Source organism: Grus americana, chromosome Z (assembly GCF_028858705.1).
Source record: "Grus americana isolate bGruAme1 chromosome Z, bGruAme1.mat, whole genome shotgun sequence".
Lineage (NCBI taxonomy): Eukaryota > Metazoa > Chordata > Aves > Gruiformes > Gruidae > Grus > Grus americana.
In genome coordinates, this window is record NC_072891.1 from 4,753,605 (window position 1) to 4,767,606 (window position 14,002).

The 14,002-nt window shown below is 43.9% G+C and overlaps 1 protein-coding gene across 3 annotated transcripts in view; it reads left to right on the top strand.

The window, feature by feature from the left end:
* The first annotated feature begins 1,497 nt into the window (after positions 1–1,497).
* The window catches only part of EPG5 (ectopic P-granules 5 autophagy tethering factor), a 57,165-nt gene continuing 44,660 nt past the window's right edge, over positions 1,498–14,002 (top strand). For 2 of the 3 annotated variants that reach the window (XM_054811238.1, XM_054811239.1), the window contains exons 1-9: positions 1,498–1,596; positions 4,540–5,472; positions 7,552–7,795; positions 8,676–8,812; positions 9,393–9,500; positions 10,509–10,582; positions 12,443–12,551; positions 13,077–13,191; positions 13,793–13,943. In XM_054811238.1, the coding sequence (XP_054667213.1) occupies positions 1,543–1,596; positions 4,540–5,472; positions 7,552–7,795; positions 8,676–8,812; positions 9,393–9,500; positions 10,509–10,582; positions 12,443–12,551; positions 13,077–13,191; positions 13,793–13,943 (1,925 nt within the window). In that variant the 5' untranslated portion in view covers positions 1,498–1,542. Of the gene's footprint in view, positions 1,597–4,539; positions 5,473–7,551; positions 7,796–8,675; positions 8,813–9,392; positions 9,503–10,508; positions 10,583–12,442; positions 12,552–13,076; positions 13,192–13,792; positions 13,944–14,002 lie in introns of those variants that run through there. The other variant, XM_054811240.1, reaches the window with a different exon arrangement.

The following is a 14,002-nucleotide window of genomic DNA, read 5'->3' on the forward strand; positions in this document are numbered from 1 at the left end:
CAACATAAGAAGGACATCAAGCTGTTGGAGCAAGTGCAGAGGAGGCCACAAAGATGATCAGAGGGATGGCGCACCTCTCCTATGAGGACAGGCTGAGAGAGTTGGGGTTGTTCAGCCTGCAGAAAAGAAGGCTCCGGGGAGACCTTATAGCACCTTCTCGTCCCTAAAGGGGCTACAGAAAAGCTGAAGAGGGACTGTTTACAAGGGCATGGAGTGACAGGACAAGGGGTAATGGCCTTAAACTGAAAGAGGGGAGATTTCGATTAGATAAAAGGAAGAAATTCTTCCCTGTGAGGGTGGTGAGGCCCTGGCACAGGTTGCCCAGAGAAGCTGTGGATGCCCCTGGATCCCTGGAAGTGTTCAAGGCCAGGTTGGATGGGGCTTTGGGCAATGTGGTCTAGTGGAGGGTGTCCCTGCCCATGGCAGGGGGTTGGAACTAGATGGGCTTTAAGGTCCCTTCCAACGCAAACCATTCTATGATTCTACGACATCACTTATTCCTTCCAGGACAGTTTTCACAGCCCAGTCTCCCCACAGACCCTGATAACCTGCTGTGCCAGCTTCTCTGAGCAGTGTTGTCTGCGCAGCTCCTGCCATCCCTCCCCAGTGTGCCCCACAGGGAGAGAGAGACAACACATGCCTTTATAAGAAAACTGCTTTACTAACACAGAATAATAATAATAATACAGATAGCGAGTAAATCTTACGTGCCTTCAGATGCTGGGCCTGAGCTCTGCAGGGACTGATCTATAGGGAGACAAGAAGTCACTTCTGCTCTCAGCGAGCTTGGACTTGGAACCAGCTGCAGCTTCCTAGGGATGGCTGGTCACCAAGGAGGGGATCAGAAGGGACAGTAGTGCCTGGTCCCCTGGGCTGAGCCAGCAGCCCTGCTGTGGCTGGACAGGTGCTGCAGGACAGGCTGCCCCTCTCCAAGTGCTTCCAGGTCCTGCTACAGAGCAGGTAGAAGAGACTTCACACTCTTGGGGCTTAGCTCGGCTTCTCACCCCACATTCCCTCTAGCAGCAGCCTGACCTCTCCACACATCCTCATAGGAGAGCCTGGCCTCCTCCCAGGCCCCTGTAGAGGACCCTGGCCTCCCCACAGGTCCTTACAGGGGAGCCTGGCATCCTCCTAGGACCTTATAGAAGAAACAGGCCTCCTCCCAGGTCCATGTAGCGGAATGTGGTCTCCCCACAGGTACTTACAGAGGAACCTGGCCTCCCCACAGGTCCTCATAGGAGAGCCTGGCCTCCTCCCAGGCACCTGTAGAGGAACCTGGCCTCCCCGCAGGTCCTTATAGTGGAGGCTGGCCTCCTCCCAGGCCCCTATAGAGGAAAGTGCCCTCCCCACAGACCCTTATAAGACAGCCTGCTCTCCTCCCAGGCCCCTACGGAGACGACGTACCGTGACTCGGTATGTCCCTCCGTCCCTCCCGTACCTGCCCCGCTGTTGATTGGCCGAGAGCGCCCGAGGGGTGGAGCGAGTCCGCCCCTTCCACCGTCGCCCCGAGCCGCCTGGGCAGCGCCGCAGCGGGCGGGGGCTATGGCGGAGGCCGTGAGGGCTCCCCGCAAGGCCCGGGCCAAGAGCAAGCCTAAGGTACGGCGGGGCCGGGCGGGGAGCTCCTCAGGGTGTCCCGGTGCGGGGGGCCTCGGCCCAGCGGAGGGTCTCTCACCTCCGCCTCTCGTGTGTGGCGGCTCCGTTTGCAGCAGCGAGGGGGGTTTAGTGCAGCGGGGGGGGGGGTGTCATTACCCGCCGTGGGACTTTGGCCGAGGGAGTTGGGTCATGTTTGGGCTTAGTCCTTCTGTTTGTTTCGGCTTTTTTTGTTAAAGCAGCGGAAGGGGTGGCCGCTCTGGGCGGTGTTTACATCCACGTTTGTTCGTCCGCTGCCGCTGGAAGCGGTTCGGTGTGGGGGTGGTGGGTTTTTAAAGAGACTTCTGAGGGTCTGCGCCGCTCTGAAGCGATTTAAGAAGGTTTAGAGTAATCGGCAGCTAGGTGGAGGGTGCGATAGGCCTTGTGCCGTAAAAGAGCGTCAGGAAGCTTTTTATTCTTACAGCGTATGGCCTTCTCAAGGAGCTCTGCACGGTGAGACAGCCGGAGTTGCCTCTGCGGTGAAGCAGTAGAGCGATACAACTTACCGGCATTTCGCAGTGTTATAGTATAGTGTGGGATGACAGTCTTCACTACATCTCATGCATGTAGATTTGGCTTTGAGATGCTTAAAAGATGAGGCCGTGTATGGCAGGCGACCGTGTTTCTTCTTCATTAGTCGGTGCTACAGTCTTTAAGTATCACCCTTCCTATGTTTTAATCCTGTCGTGTGTGTTTTATTTGTGATGTTAGTACTGACAGCTTTCTGAAGGCTTTATTTTCCTTGTAGCTGTGCTACACAGGAGTCCAGTAGTTTGTGGAAATGATCTGAACTGAAATATCTCACCTCAGAATAGAGTCAAAATGGAAATGTTTCCCTTAATTGCTTAACCTCTTTTGTGTTGTAAACTGCACTACACAGAGCTAAGCTATTGAAGCTGTGGCTGTCAAAGCCCTCTGAAAATAAATTAATGAATTAATTGACCACTCTTTTGTAAAAGAGGGGTTAGATCCAAGTATGAGTTGTGGCTGTGATTCCTGAACTTGAGGCAAGTAAAGATTGGAGGGAAAAGCAATCCCAGAAGAGTGCGTCATTGTTTTTGTTTTGATTCAGCCCCATAGCATGAGCAAGGCAGTTAACTCTGAAGACTGCTGCTTAAGAGAATCAGTTCCCTGCAGGAAGGCGGTGAGTCACAGATGACACTGGTAGTTCAATAATGACATGTGTATGGTGACTCCAGTGGCCGCTGTCTTTGGCCATCCCTTCCAGGTGTAATTCACTGTGAAACAATTCACTGGTAATCTCACGTGAGAATCCAGAATCCTTCAGTGTTACACATGACCCATTCCTGATACTTGTGTTGCTATTATTAGGCTCAGCTCTGTTAATGGACAGGGGTATTTGAGGATGCAGTTTGGGGGCCCGTCACATTAAGGACTTTGCCATCCCCATGCCTCAGAAACAGCCATAATCCTTTGAAAAGCTGAAATTCTCGTGAGCTGGGAGAAGGGCTGGCTCAGCTGTGGAGCTGCCAAGTAGTGGAATGGAGCCCGGAGCTTTCTGAAAATAGTAGCCCCAAAGTTGAGCTTGTCCAGCACCAGTAACACCTGACTGATTCAAACACAGTGAGGTGGCAAAACCAGTGAACCTGGAACTGGTGAAGATGAGGCTGTATGTCTGTGTGCATCTCAGTGGGTAGCACTCGTTTACTTCAGAGATGTTTCCTGAAAAATAATGTGTCCTTAAAACACAAGGTGTTGTTCACTGATGTGCTGTGGGGAGGAGAATGGCTAGGCATGGGACAAGTCTAATGAGCAGGCATCAGCTTTGACTTAAAGGCTCAACTTCAGAAGAGGGAATAGCAGGTTTTGCTCTCATGTTAATTCAGAACCTGATTTCTCTTGTCCTTTCACAGATGAAATCCCTGTTAAAGTTTGTGGCGTTTTTTGCTTTGGAAATAGAACTGAAAGGCAGTTCACTAATTTTAACAACAACTATTTTATCTAACAGTAGCATTTGGGAGGAATACCGGATGCTACTGAAAGATAAGGTAGTTTCTTCTGTACGAGAACTGCAAGATGGAACTTTGAGATTTAGAGGGGAAAGGACCAGCATGTATTTGTAAAGTATGCAGATCAGTACACTGTCAAAAAATATGATCTAGTGACATAGTATCCTGTGGAAATTACTGACTTTGAGTTCATTGTCAGGAGACGTTTATTATAACAACAAGTCCTAGTTTAAATAATTGGGCTGATCTGTTTTTAACCTCTCACCTATAGCTTTAGCTAGCCTTGGGATGTGTCAGAAGTGTTTACAGGTTTTAATGTGCTGGAAAACACAGTCTGAAAGCAAAGCCAGTGTATTGCCATTTTATAAAGAAGCTGTGAGCATATGTTTGAAGTAAAATTAGACTTGAGATTGAGGTTAGCCAGGTCCTTGATTTGAACTGTTTTCATGTATGCCCTTGTGTAAGGCAAAGTCATGACAGATGTTTAGTGAAAGTATATGTGATACTGTCAGCAGGTTTCCAAACCTATCATCTTTTTCCCCCAATCATGAAGGAGTATTGAGAGCTTTCCGTAATTTCAGCTGTGTTCTTTGTTACATTATCTGAGCCATCTAAAACTGGAGTGCTGTAACCTAACTCTTCTCAGTTTTGCTTCTACTAAACTGGTAGGTATTTGCCAACAATCTACAAATCGGCAAAACACTTTGCCAATTTTTCTTTGTTTTACAAATTGGCAAGGGATTTACAAATTGACAAAGTCTTTGTTGATTTCCTGCACAACGTTATTTCCCATGCTCTGCTTTGGGAAGGAGGCTAATCTATACCTTACACTAGGTTTATGGGAACTGTTTACCTCCAGACTGATGTTAACTTAAAAGCAGATAATCTTAAGAGACTGATTTGGTAGTGATGCTCTGTTAATTTATTTTTTTTTTCCTAGGAAAAAAAGAAAAAAAGTAGTGAGGAGTCCCAGATACAAGAGTCTGATGATGTCTTCCTCCCTCCTGTGACAGAAGTGTCTTCTCAAGCCAGTAAAGTGCAAGTGGAAGATCCTGGAGAATTTACAGAAATTCAGCTCATTGATGAAGTAGAGGATGGAAAAAAGGATGTGTGTGACATCCCTCAGAGTAATTTAACTTCAGCAAATGAAGGATCTTTGACAGTGACTCTAGAGCCTCCCACAGATGCAGAAGAGTTCAAAGCTGATTCTTCCCATGAAGAATGTGGGGAGGATGTTGAGAAGAGTGGGAAAAGCAAGTCGGACAAACCTCACAGCCCTGTGGAGGCTATTGCTAGTGGATCAGGAAACTCTGATTTATTGAGTAGTACCTTTCATTCCAGTGCTGCTGGCTCTCAGACAGTAGTGGGCTTTGTACGGGACAAAGGAACTGAAAACGTACAAGATGTTAAAAATCCTCTTGTCTGTTCTTCAGAGAAGCTTCCTTTTAGTATCTTACAGCTCTCTGAGAAATCCAAAACACGTGTTCAGCGATCGGGACTGAAACCAGTTTATCCAGACTTGTCGGCTGAATTATCCTATGAGAGACCAACCATAATAGCAGTTAAACCACTGTTGCACAATGAAAGGCTGTATCCAGAGCTCCCAACTGAACCAGAACTGGTGCCATTTACCAGAGAACAGCTGAAAATTTTTGAGCCGTGTTCATGGTTGGAGAATGTTGACTCCTATGCGGAGGAATTTGAAAGCGTTGCTCATCAGGACAGACATGAATTCTATGAACTGCTCCTAAACTACATGCGCTGCAGGAAGCAGCTTTTGCTGGCTGAGGCAGAGCTGCAGGCTATGACGACAGACTGCCAAAATGCTAAGGGGAGATTATGGACTTTTAAAGAAGAACAGAAAACTGTGCAGGTGCTGTTGCTGAAGCTACTTTTGAACCCAAAGTATTTGGATGTGATTCCAGATGTTAATTTTACTTGCTGTCATCTTTCTCGTATTTAAGCTGTTCTGTTTTAAAACAGATGATCTATTTTTAAGCTCTCATCTGTTGCTTTAGCTAGCCTTGGGGTGTGTCAGAAGTTTTTACAGGTTGTCTTTGCTTTCTGTCTCTCCACTGACCCCCAGTACTTCAGAGTACTGAAGATTGAGATTTAAGACAGTTTGTTGTTTGATTTTCAAACTCTGACAAGTGTAGGGTAGTGGGATCTCTGTTAGTGATCTCTTTTGGAGTCAGACTCATGTCTGTAGTCGGTCAGAATGAGCCGGTGTACACCTAGTTCTGCCTCTGGTGTTGGGTGAAGTTTGTGTCACAGTACTTCAGATAGATGCAGGGGATAGGGCATCCCCACTACTGTCATTCTGATGAAGTCCTCTTTCACCACCTGTCTGGCCTACTGCCTGTAGCAACAGTTTTCACTGACGTTATTCCTGACTCACCTGTTCTCGGAGGTGGCAGCTGCAAAGGAGCTCGAGTCATGCTCGTGGGTGACCCTGTTTCTCAAAGCAGAGGGAGTGTTAGGTCCATCCGCTTTCAGTAACTGTTCGCTGTGGTTTTAGCTACTTCCAGGGTGGTCATGGTCCTCTATAGCATTTCTGCCTGCAAACCCAGAGGGGTCTGAGGAGCTCTTTGGGGCACACATCGGAAAAGTTTTCCCCACAACTTATTCTGTGTCACTTGCCTTTGGAGCTGGACATTACAGTGGGAGTGAATGACATTGTTCTAGCACTCTGATGCTCTTTATAGCCAACACATCATGAAAATTGTCCAAGGGTGCTAAATATCTATGTGTATGGTAGCTTTTACTGTTGTTTCTGTGAGTGCAGTGCTGCTGTGCAGTTACTCAGAGTTGAGATGTTGAGAGACACTCACTGAACGGATTTGAATCTTTTCCTTTTTACTGGGGAATAACTCTACGTCTCACTGAAAGCAATTTTGGCTTCACTCTTACATCCCCACTGAGCATCACACAGTTGCCTAAACTTGCTGCGTGCTTTATTCCATCCTGATTCACTATGTATTTATTGTATATCCAGAATAATTGTTGTCTTTATACCAATTTAAAATTCTTATTCTACTAACTTAGGAAACACAGGGATACTTTCAAGCTAAGCTTCCCAAGTGTTGGTTCTGAAGTATCTTAGAATCATAGAATGGTTTGGGTTGGAAGGGACCTCAAAGCCCATCTAGTTCCAACCCCCCTGCCATGGGCAGGGACACCCTCCACTAGACCACATTGCCCAAAGCCCCATCCAACCTGGCCTTCAACACTTCCAGGGATGGGGCCTCCACAACCTCTCTGGGCAACCTGTGCCAGGGCCTCACCACTCTCACAGTGAGGAATTTCTTCCTCATATCTAATGTAACTCTGCCCCCCTACCTGTTTCCTGGCTGCATAAAAAAATAACAGGAGTGTTACATATTGTGGTTTTCTTGTGCTGAAGAATTAGAGATAGGGCAAAGGAAGATTTGCCTCAGCTTTTAATTCCAGTTTAGGAGAAAGAGTGCAGTTAATTTCTGAAAATTTTAAACATACAGTGGGGAATTGCTGCAAGTATTCAGTTCTGGGAACTTAGAAAAATTCTTACCTTGTTTCAGTACGTACTTTTGCTTTAAAATAGCAGACCCAAATATTTATGGAGATCTATAAACCGAGAAGCAGGTGCACTCACGGGGAGTAGAGCAACCTGGTTTTGTTCACATCTGTCAGTGACAGAGAAGTCACTTTGTGTCCATTTCTAATCGTGAGTTACTGAGGGTATATAGAGTATTTGTTTTCTGAAGTCATGGATATGAATCTTGAGTAATTGGCAACTCTAAAAAGTGCATAGCATGTTCTGACATGTTTGTCTTTTCCACTTGTGAAGTGGTTCTTTTTATGAAAGGTTTGAAATCTTTTGAGAGGAGGGTTATGTCAAGGTTAATTTCTGTAAGCATGCTTGACCCAATAAAATGACAAAGCCACTTAAATAAAATAATTGCTTTCTTTTCAGGGTGTCTGTGCAGATCAGTGCAAAGTGACAGGTTACCATCGCTACCAGACAGTGGAGCTGAATGGCAGTGTGTTGGGTGAACTGAAGAAACTGTTTGAAGCCAAAGCAGAGCATGTGCATCAGACACTGGCGCTGCACTCGTACACTTCAGTGTTATCCCGGTTGCAAGTGGAATCGTACCTCTACAGGTTGCTCAGCAGCTCATCCCTGCTGAGATCAGTGGCTCTTCAGCAGCAAGAACAAGGTGTGTTGTTGCTCTAGACCTCTCCCCACGCTGTTTAGGGTGCCTAGCACCTTGTTCACCTGCAATTTTGGAGTCTTGTGGTGGAATTTGTATACTGGAGTGTGACTCCTCTGATACTAAACCCTGCTGATCTTATGTAGGATCAGTGAAACTTTTTCTTCTTATGGGGAAAAACTCCAATTCTCTTACCTTATTCACCTGGAGAGTGGAAACTGAATGCAGTACCTTCTTCTGCCTAAGCTGTGTACTCCACTGGTTGCTGCAGAGGAGCACTGGGTGAGATGAGACACCCGGACTCCAGTCTTTTGTTGTCAAGGGCAACATATAATACAGTCCCGTTTCCAAATTGATTATGCACAATTCGAAAACCAGCTGGATATTTTTTTGGTTTTACTTCATCTTGGAAGGCCGTTTGAAATCTCGCAACTCTAATACTTAGAAATCTTTTTTGTTTTCATCATAGGTGTATTACTTATATGGGGTTGTGCAACTATAATCTTTTAGCTAAAGTGTTCTTCCCCCTCCTGCCCCTGATACTTAGCCTCCCTAGTTGTCCTCCTTTTGCCCCCCACCACCCAGATACTTTATATGTATAGTAAATGGTAGCTCTTAAAAGGCCTTCCCTCAACGTAAACTTTTAATGAGAGTAACCATAGTATAGTCTTCTTGTAATCAGTGTCTAGTGCTTAGTTATAAGATTAAATAAAGTACTGTAAATAAGTGATCTTCTCTGTCAGATTTAGCAAGCAGCTCTGTTGAAATATCTTGGTATCCATAGATAACGGAGACCAAGTTTTCTATATAGCCCCAAACCCACTCCTTATGCTACTACTCTGACAACTGCTCGTTAAAGCTTCTTAATTCTGTTTTTAATTCACAGTTCCAAAGCAGTCAGAAAATCTTTCTTCAGACTTGGGCCACTTGAAGGAATGTATCAGCGTCCTTTTCAGTTTCACTCGCAGAGTTATCGAAGATCCTCAGTTTCAGAGCGACCTTCTCATGTGGCTGCAGAGACTGGTGAGGGAGTAAGCATGGATATAGCTGCTTGATCCAACACATGGGATGAATTCTGGACTCTTTTCTGAAAGTCTACTGTTTCTCTCACTGTCCCACATGCAGTGATTTTTTGGGGAGTTTGTTCTACTTGAGGAACAGAATCTGTTAGTGAATCTTTAGAATGAATTCCATTGTCTAATGAAGTCTGTGGAGGTCAGCAGCATTAATGAGGGCTGGCACCTGAGCAGCCAACACTGCTCAAAGTGGACTTAATACTCAATATTCGTTATGCTTTTACTTATTTTGAAAGTAGAACTATTCAGACTTGTCATTTTTGAGAAACTTCTATTCTTGCTGATTTTGAAATAAATTAGTTTCTAATACAGTTGTAAAGTAATTAATTTTTCTGCACCAAAGAAAATGGTTTGTGGCTCATAAGCCAAGCAAGCAGACTTTTAAAAATTACTCTTCTGTAACTTGCTCTGAAAAATGGAGATTTGTTAGGAAGTGTGGGAAGAGAAATGGAAAAAAAAGTACTACTCTAGTTAGCAAGACTATGAAGAAATGAACCTTAAATATACTCCGGTATACTTCCCTTTAGGTGTCAGTGTTGCAAAGAATTGGCTGTCCAGGTGACCATCTCTTCCTCTTCAACCACATCCTTCGGTGTCCAGCTGGGATCAGCGAATGGGCTGTTCCATTCGTTCAGGTGTGAATGTTTAATTCTTTATTGTCCGAATGTCAGAGTTCGTACGAGAGGAGACTGTCTTGTGCCTAGTCAGTCCTTCATGACCGACACCATGTTTCCAGACATTTGGAATGATAACAGTGAGGGGTTTGTCAAGGGATGTATTCACCCATGTTAGCCCAACTGTGAGCCGGTTAATGGGGAAACACACTTCTCATTCTTGGCTGGAGAGACTCCATGAAGGGGAGTCAAGGATGTGCAGTGTGCCTCGGAAGGCCTCATGCAGCAGCAGGTTTTGAGTGCTCTCCAAGAAAAGGAAAGAATATTTAGACTCGAAGCAGCAACTGTATGTGAGACGAGTGAGATTGGAGGCAGCTCTGTAGTGTGTAAGGAATGAGGAAGAAAAGATTTTTATATCTTGCTCGTTGCAATGAGACTGAAATGGGTTTTCCTGGAAAGTTTATTAGTTAGATAATTTCAAGGGCAAGGGTTCACTTTGGTAGATCAGAGGGATCGCAGGTATCCAAAGGCAGTAGGGTGTTCTTGCAAAAAACATTTTCACTCCTCCAAGAGGGGAAGATGTTGGAAATCTAGCTATAGGAAGAAGATTGCAATTATGCTAACAGGGGAGAGGCAAGCAATGAAGTAAAAGGGTGATTGGACATAGCATCCTAACTTCCCCTGTGCTAAACATCCCAATTACCCTGGTGTTCACATGTACACTTGAAATGAAGATAGAAGTTATCTTTTCATGGAGCTTGTGATTTCTTTTTTTCTTTTTTCCTCCTTTAAATTTATTTCTGTAAGTAATTCTTTTGGAAAACTCCCAATATTTTGCCATAGCAGTACTCTATCCAGGGTGTGGGAAATGTCTTTTATGGATACTTTTTAGTCTGAATGAAAAGCTAGTGAAGAATGTAAAACTCAAAATTGGAATTTCTCTGATAAAACTAACTTGCCCTTTGTTTTTCTTGGACTGTAACTTTATTTAGATTAACTTAGATTTTTTTTCTGTGCGTTTAATTTCAGATCAAAGTCTTCGATAATCCATCAGGTGTCTTTCATTTCATGCAGTCTCTTGCTTTGCTTATGTCTCCTGTGAAGTAAGTATGAACATGATTTTATAACTATGTTATGATTTTTAAAAGTAGAAAACATGACACGAGATCTGCTTGTAAGACCCTGGAAGTTCATTGCAGGCAAAGTCATAAAAGCAGGCACAAATAAGAGATTCAGAGTTTAATTCAAACTTTTCTTACTCATTCGTCTTCAAATACAGCCTAGGCAATACATTCTACTGTGCACAGTATGATGCAGCTTCCTTTCAGCTGTCAAGTAGCTTGTGAAGACTGACATACCCGTGTGTTTTGTTACTGTGACTTCTGAAATAAAGTTCTTGCCTTGTACGATGGCCTGTTTGTTATACTGTCTCTGCAACAGAAGCTCTTGAGTAAAGGGTTTGCTAAGTTGGTGTATATGCTGGTTGGGCTTCTTAATTTATTTTTCATCCTTTTTTTTTTTTTATCTTGAAGGAATACATGGTGCTTGGAGAAGCTAGTGCAACCAATAATGAGTGAAAACTGTTATGTGGTCCAGATAAAATACATAGCTTGCTTCCCCGTCTGCCCTAATTTTAATGTCAAAGAATCAAACTTGTGGTATTTAGGGTTGTCATTGTGATCTTGATAGTCTTTGACCCTGAGTTAAGTGGGAGTCCTACATCGGAGGCTATTATTTTAAAGGGTTTTGTTTTCACTTTTCCTGTCTAGCGCTGCCTGGGGAAACAAGTGTATCCTGAGGGCATGCATATTGCCAGTGCATTTTGATGCTTATGTTTTGAACAACAGCTAACTTAAGGTGTCTGGTGTGGAGGTTTCAGCTGTTGATGGAAGAATGCAGAGCATCTGTAATGGCTATTCTCACTGGTAAAAGAGCTGAGGCTTGTCACTTACAGCTGCTACATGTCAGGATCAAGTTTGAATTTCAAATTTGGCTTGTGAAATCAGTATCTCAAAACTTATACTTTAATTTTTATTAGGCTCATGTTATAATTTCAAGATGATCAGGAGGGTGATACTATGCTGGAGTTCTGTGGCACTGTGTGCAGAGTTCTGCTGGTATATTTCAAGTTAGAAGGAATTTGGAAGTTACAATTTTAACTTCGAGTCACAGAATCCTTTCGGTAGGAAAAGACCTTGAAGATCATCAAGTCCAACCATTAACCCAGCACTGCCAAGCCCACCACTAAACCATGTCCCTAAGCACCACATCTACACGTCTTTTAAATCCCTCCAGGGATGGTGACTCTACCACCTCTCTGGGTGATTACCCTTTCAGTGAAGAAATTTTTCCCAATATCCAATCTAAACCTCCCCTGGCACAACTTGAGACCATTTCCTCTTGTCCCATCACTTGTTCCTTGGGAGAAGACACCGACCCCCACCTGGCTACACCCTCCTTTCAGGTAGCTGTAGAGAGCCATCAGGTCTCCCCTCAGCCTCCTCTTCTCCAGGCTCAACACCCCCAGTTCCCTCAGCCGCTCCTCATCACACTTGTGCTCCAGACCCTGCACCACTCTGTTGCCCTGCTCTGGACACGCTCCAGCACCTCAATGGCCTTCTTGTAGCGAGGGGCCCAAAACTGAACCCAGCACTCGAGGTGTGGCCTCACCAGTGCCGAGCACAGGGGGACGGTCACTGCCCTGGTCCTGCTGGCCACACCATTCCTGATACCAGCCAGGATGCTGTTGGCCACCTTGGCCACCTGGGTATGCTGCTGGCTCATGTTCAGCCGGCTGTCAGCCAACACCCCCAGGTCCTTTTTTGCTGGGCAACTTCGTGACATACTTGTGACACTTCTTGTATCTGTTTTTTTTTAATATCTTCTCTTAACTAGAAGATGACTTAATTCAGAATTTTTATTTTTCTAATTTTTTGTAAACTTGATTTTTCACTTTGAATCAGAAATCGGGCGGACTTCATGTGCCATATGAAACCAAGTGAAAGGAAAAGTTCTTCTTCATCTGGGAAAGAATCTGGAAACTGGACCCTGGTAGATGAAGGAGGAGAAGAGGTACAGCAAATGAGGTTTTTTTTTCTTTCTTTCTTTCTTTCTTTCCCTTTATGCTTTTGCTCAAGATTGTTATATTTATTTTGAGAAACGGAGAAAAAAACCCCCTGATGTTCAGTTAAAAAGCATCATTTGAAACTTAGATCTATTTTACTTTCTTTTTATTTCAGCAATATAACTGTAGATAGTGGAGCTTCCAGGAGATGGGTATTAACAGATAGAATGTAAACATTTGAGCTATTGCTTGCGAAAGGAGCGTGAAAGTAGACATAAGTTTGAATAATAGGTACTTCCCTTCAGAAGCTGATTGGACTAATGTAGCGTTGCCTGTAGTTCTGTTTCCTAGCTGAGGGGTTTTGTGTAGAAACAGAGACAGAAGAGGAATTTATAAGAGGGTGTGTGAGTGGAGGAGAGTTTGCACTTTCTTTGTTTTCCCCTTAGAGGTAAACTTTAATTAGTGCAATAATGAAGCTCTTCTACCATGCATTTTATTGTAAAGCTACTAAAAGCGACCATATTTGTCTATAGGATGAGGATCCTGAAACAAGCTGGATTCTGCTTTTGGAAGATGACTTGATTGCCCTGTTGTCACAGTTTCCATTTCATGAACTCTTTCAGCACTTCCTTGGGTTTAAGTCTGGAGGTAAATCAGCTGCTAAAGAGTTATTCTTCATTTTGCTTATGCTAATTCTATTAATGCCAAAAACTGGCAAGAATGCTACTGCATTATGAGAGTCTCTGAGTAAAGTAACAATGAACCTGTGCAACGGCTCACAGACCGAGTAGGTGAGGTGAAAGCGTATGGCATAACTTAAAAACTTACAGCAATACTATCATGCAAAGCGTTGGAGTGCTTTTCCTTAGTTTTGATCTGCTCTGTAGTTATACTCACAGTTGTGCTTTCAGAACTAGATTTTCCCCTTTGCCTCTTAGCTGTAATGTTACTGTGATTTTTTTTCTCTAGTTCTTTGTTCATTCTGTATTTTGCTAAATCTCTGGACAAGTACATGAAGATAATTGCTTGCTAGATGTTTGAACCTGCATAGTTTATTTGTACTTTCATACTTAACAGGTAGTTATTGTTCATTTCATAAACAAAATATAAATTTCAGTTCACTGTAACTAACAGTGAACTGTTTGCCAGCTGTATGGTGAACTGTTGCTTTGAGTGCTTGTTAAGTTACTTTAAAAATCCAGATTCACTCATTTTTTTGCGATGTCTTTCTTTTTTTTCTTGGTCTTAGGCGCTTACTTTCCTGAAAAAACAACTCCCCAGGAGATGATGAAGACTTTTGCTTTTGCAAACTCCTTAGTGGAACTTCTGTCTGCAGGGTTAGAAACATTTAATAGAGCACGGTACCGACAGTTTGTGAAGCGAATTGGTCAGCTGATCAAGTAAGAGAGTATCTTCTCTGTGATATGATTAAATCTTTTTAATTCAATCTGATTTGAAG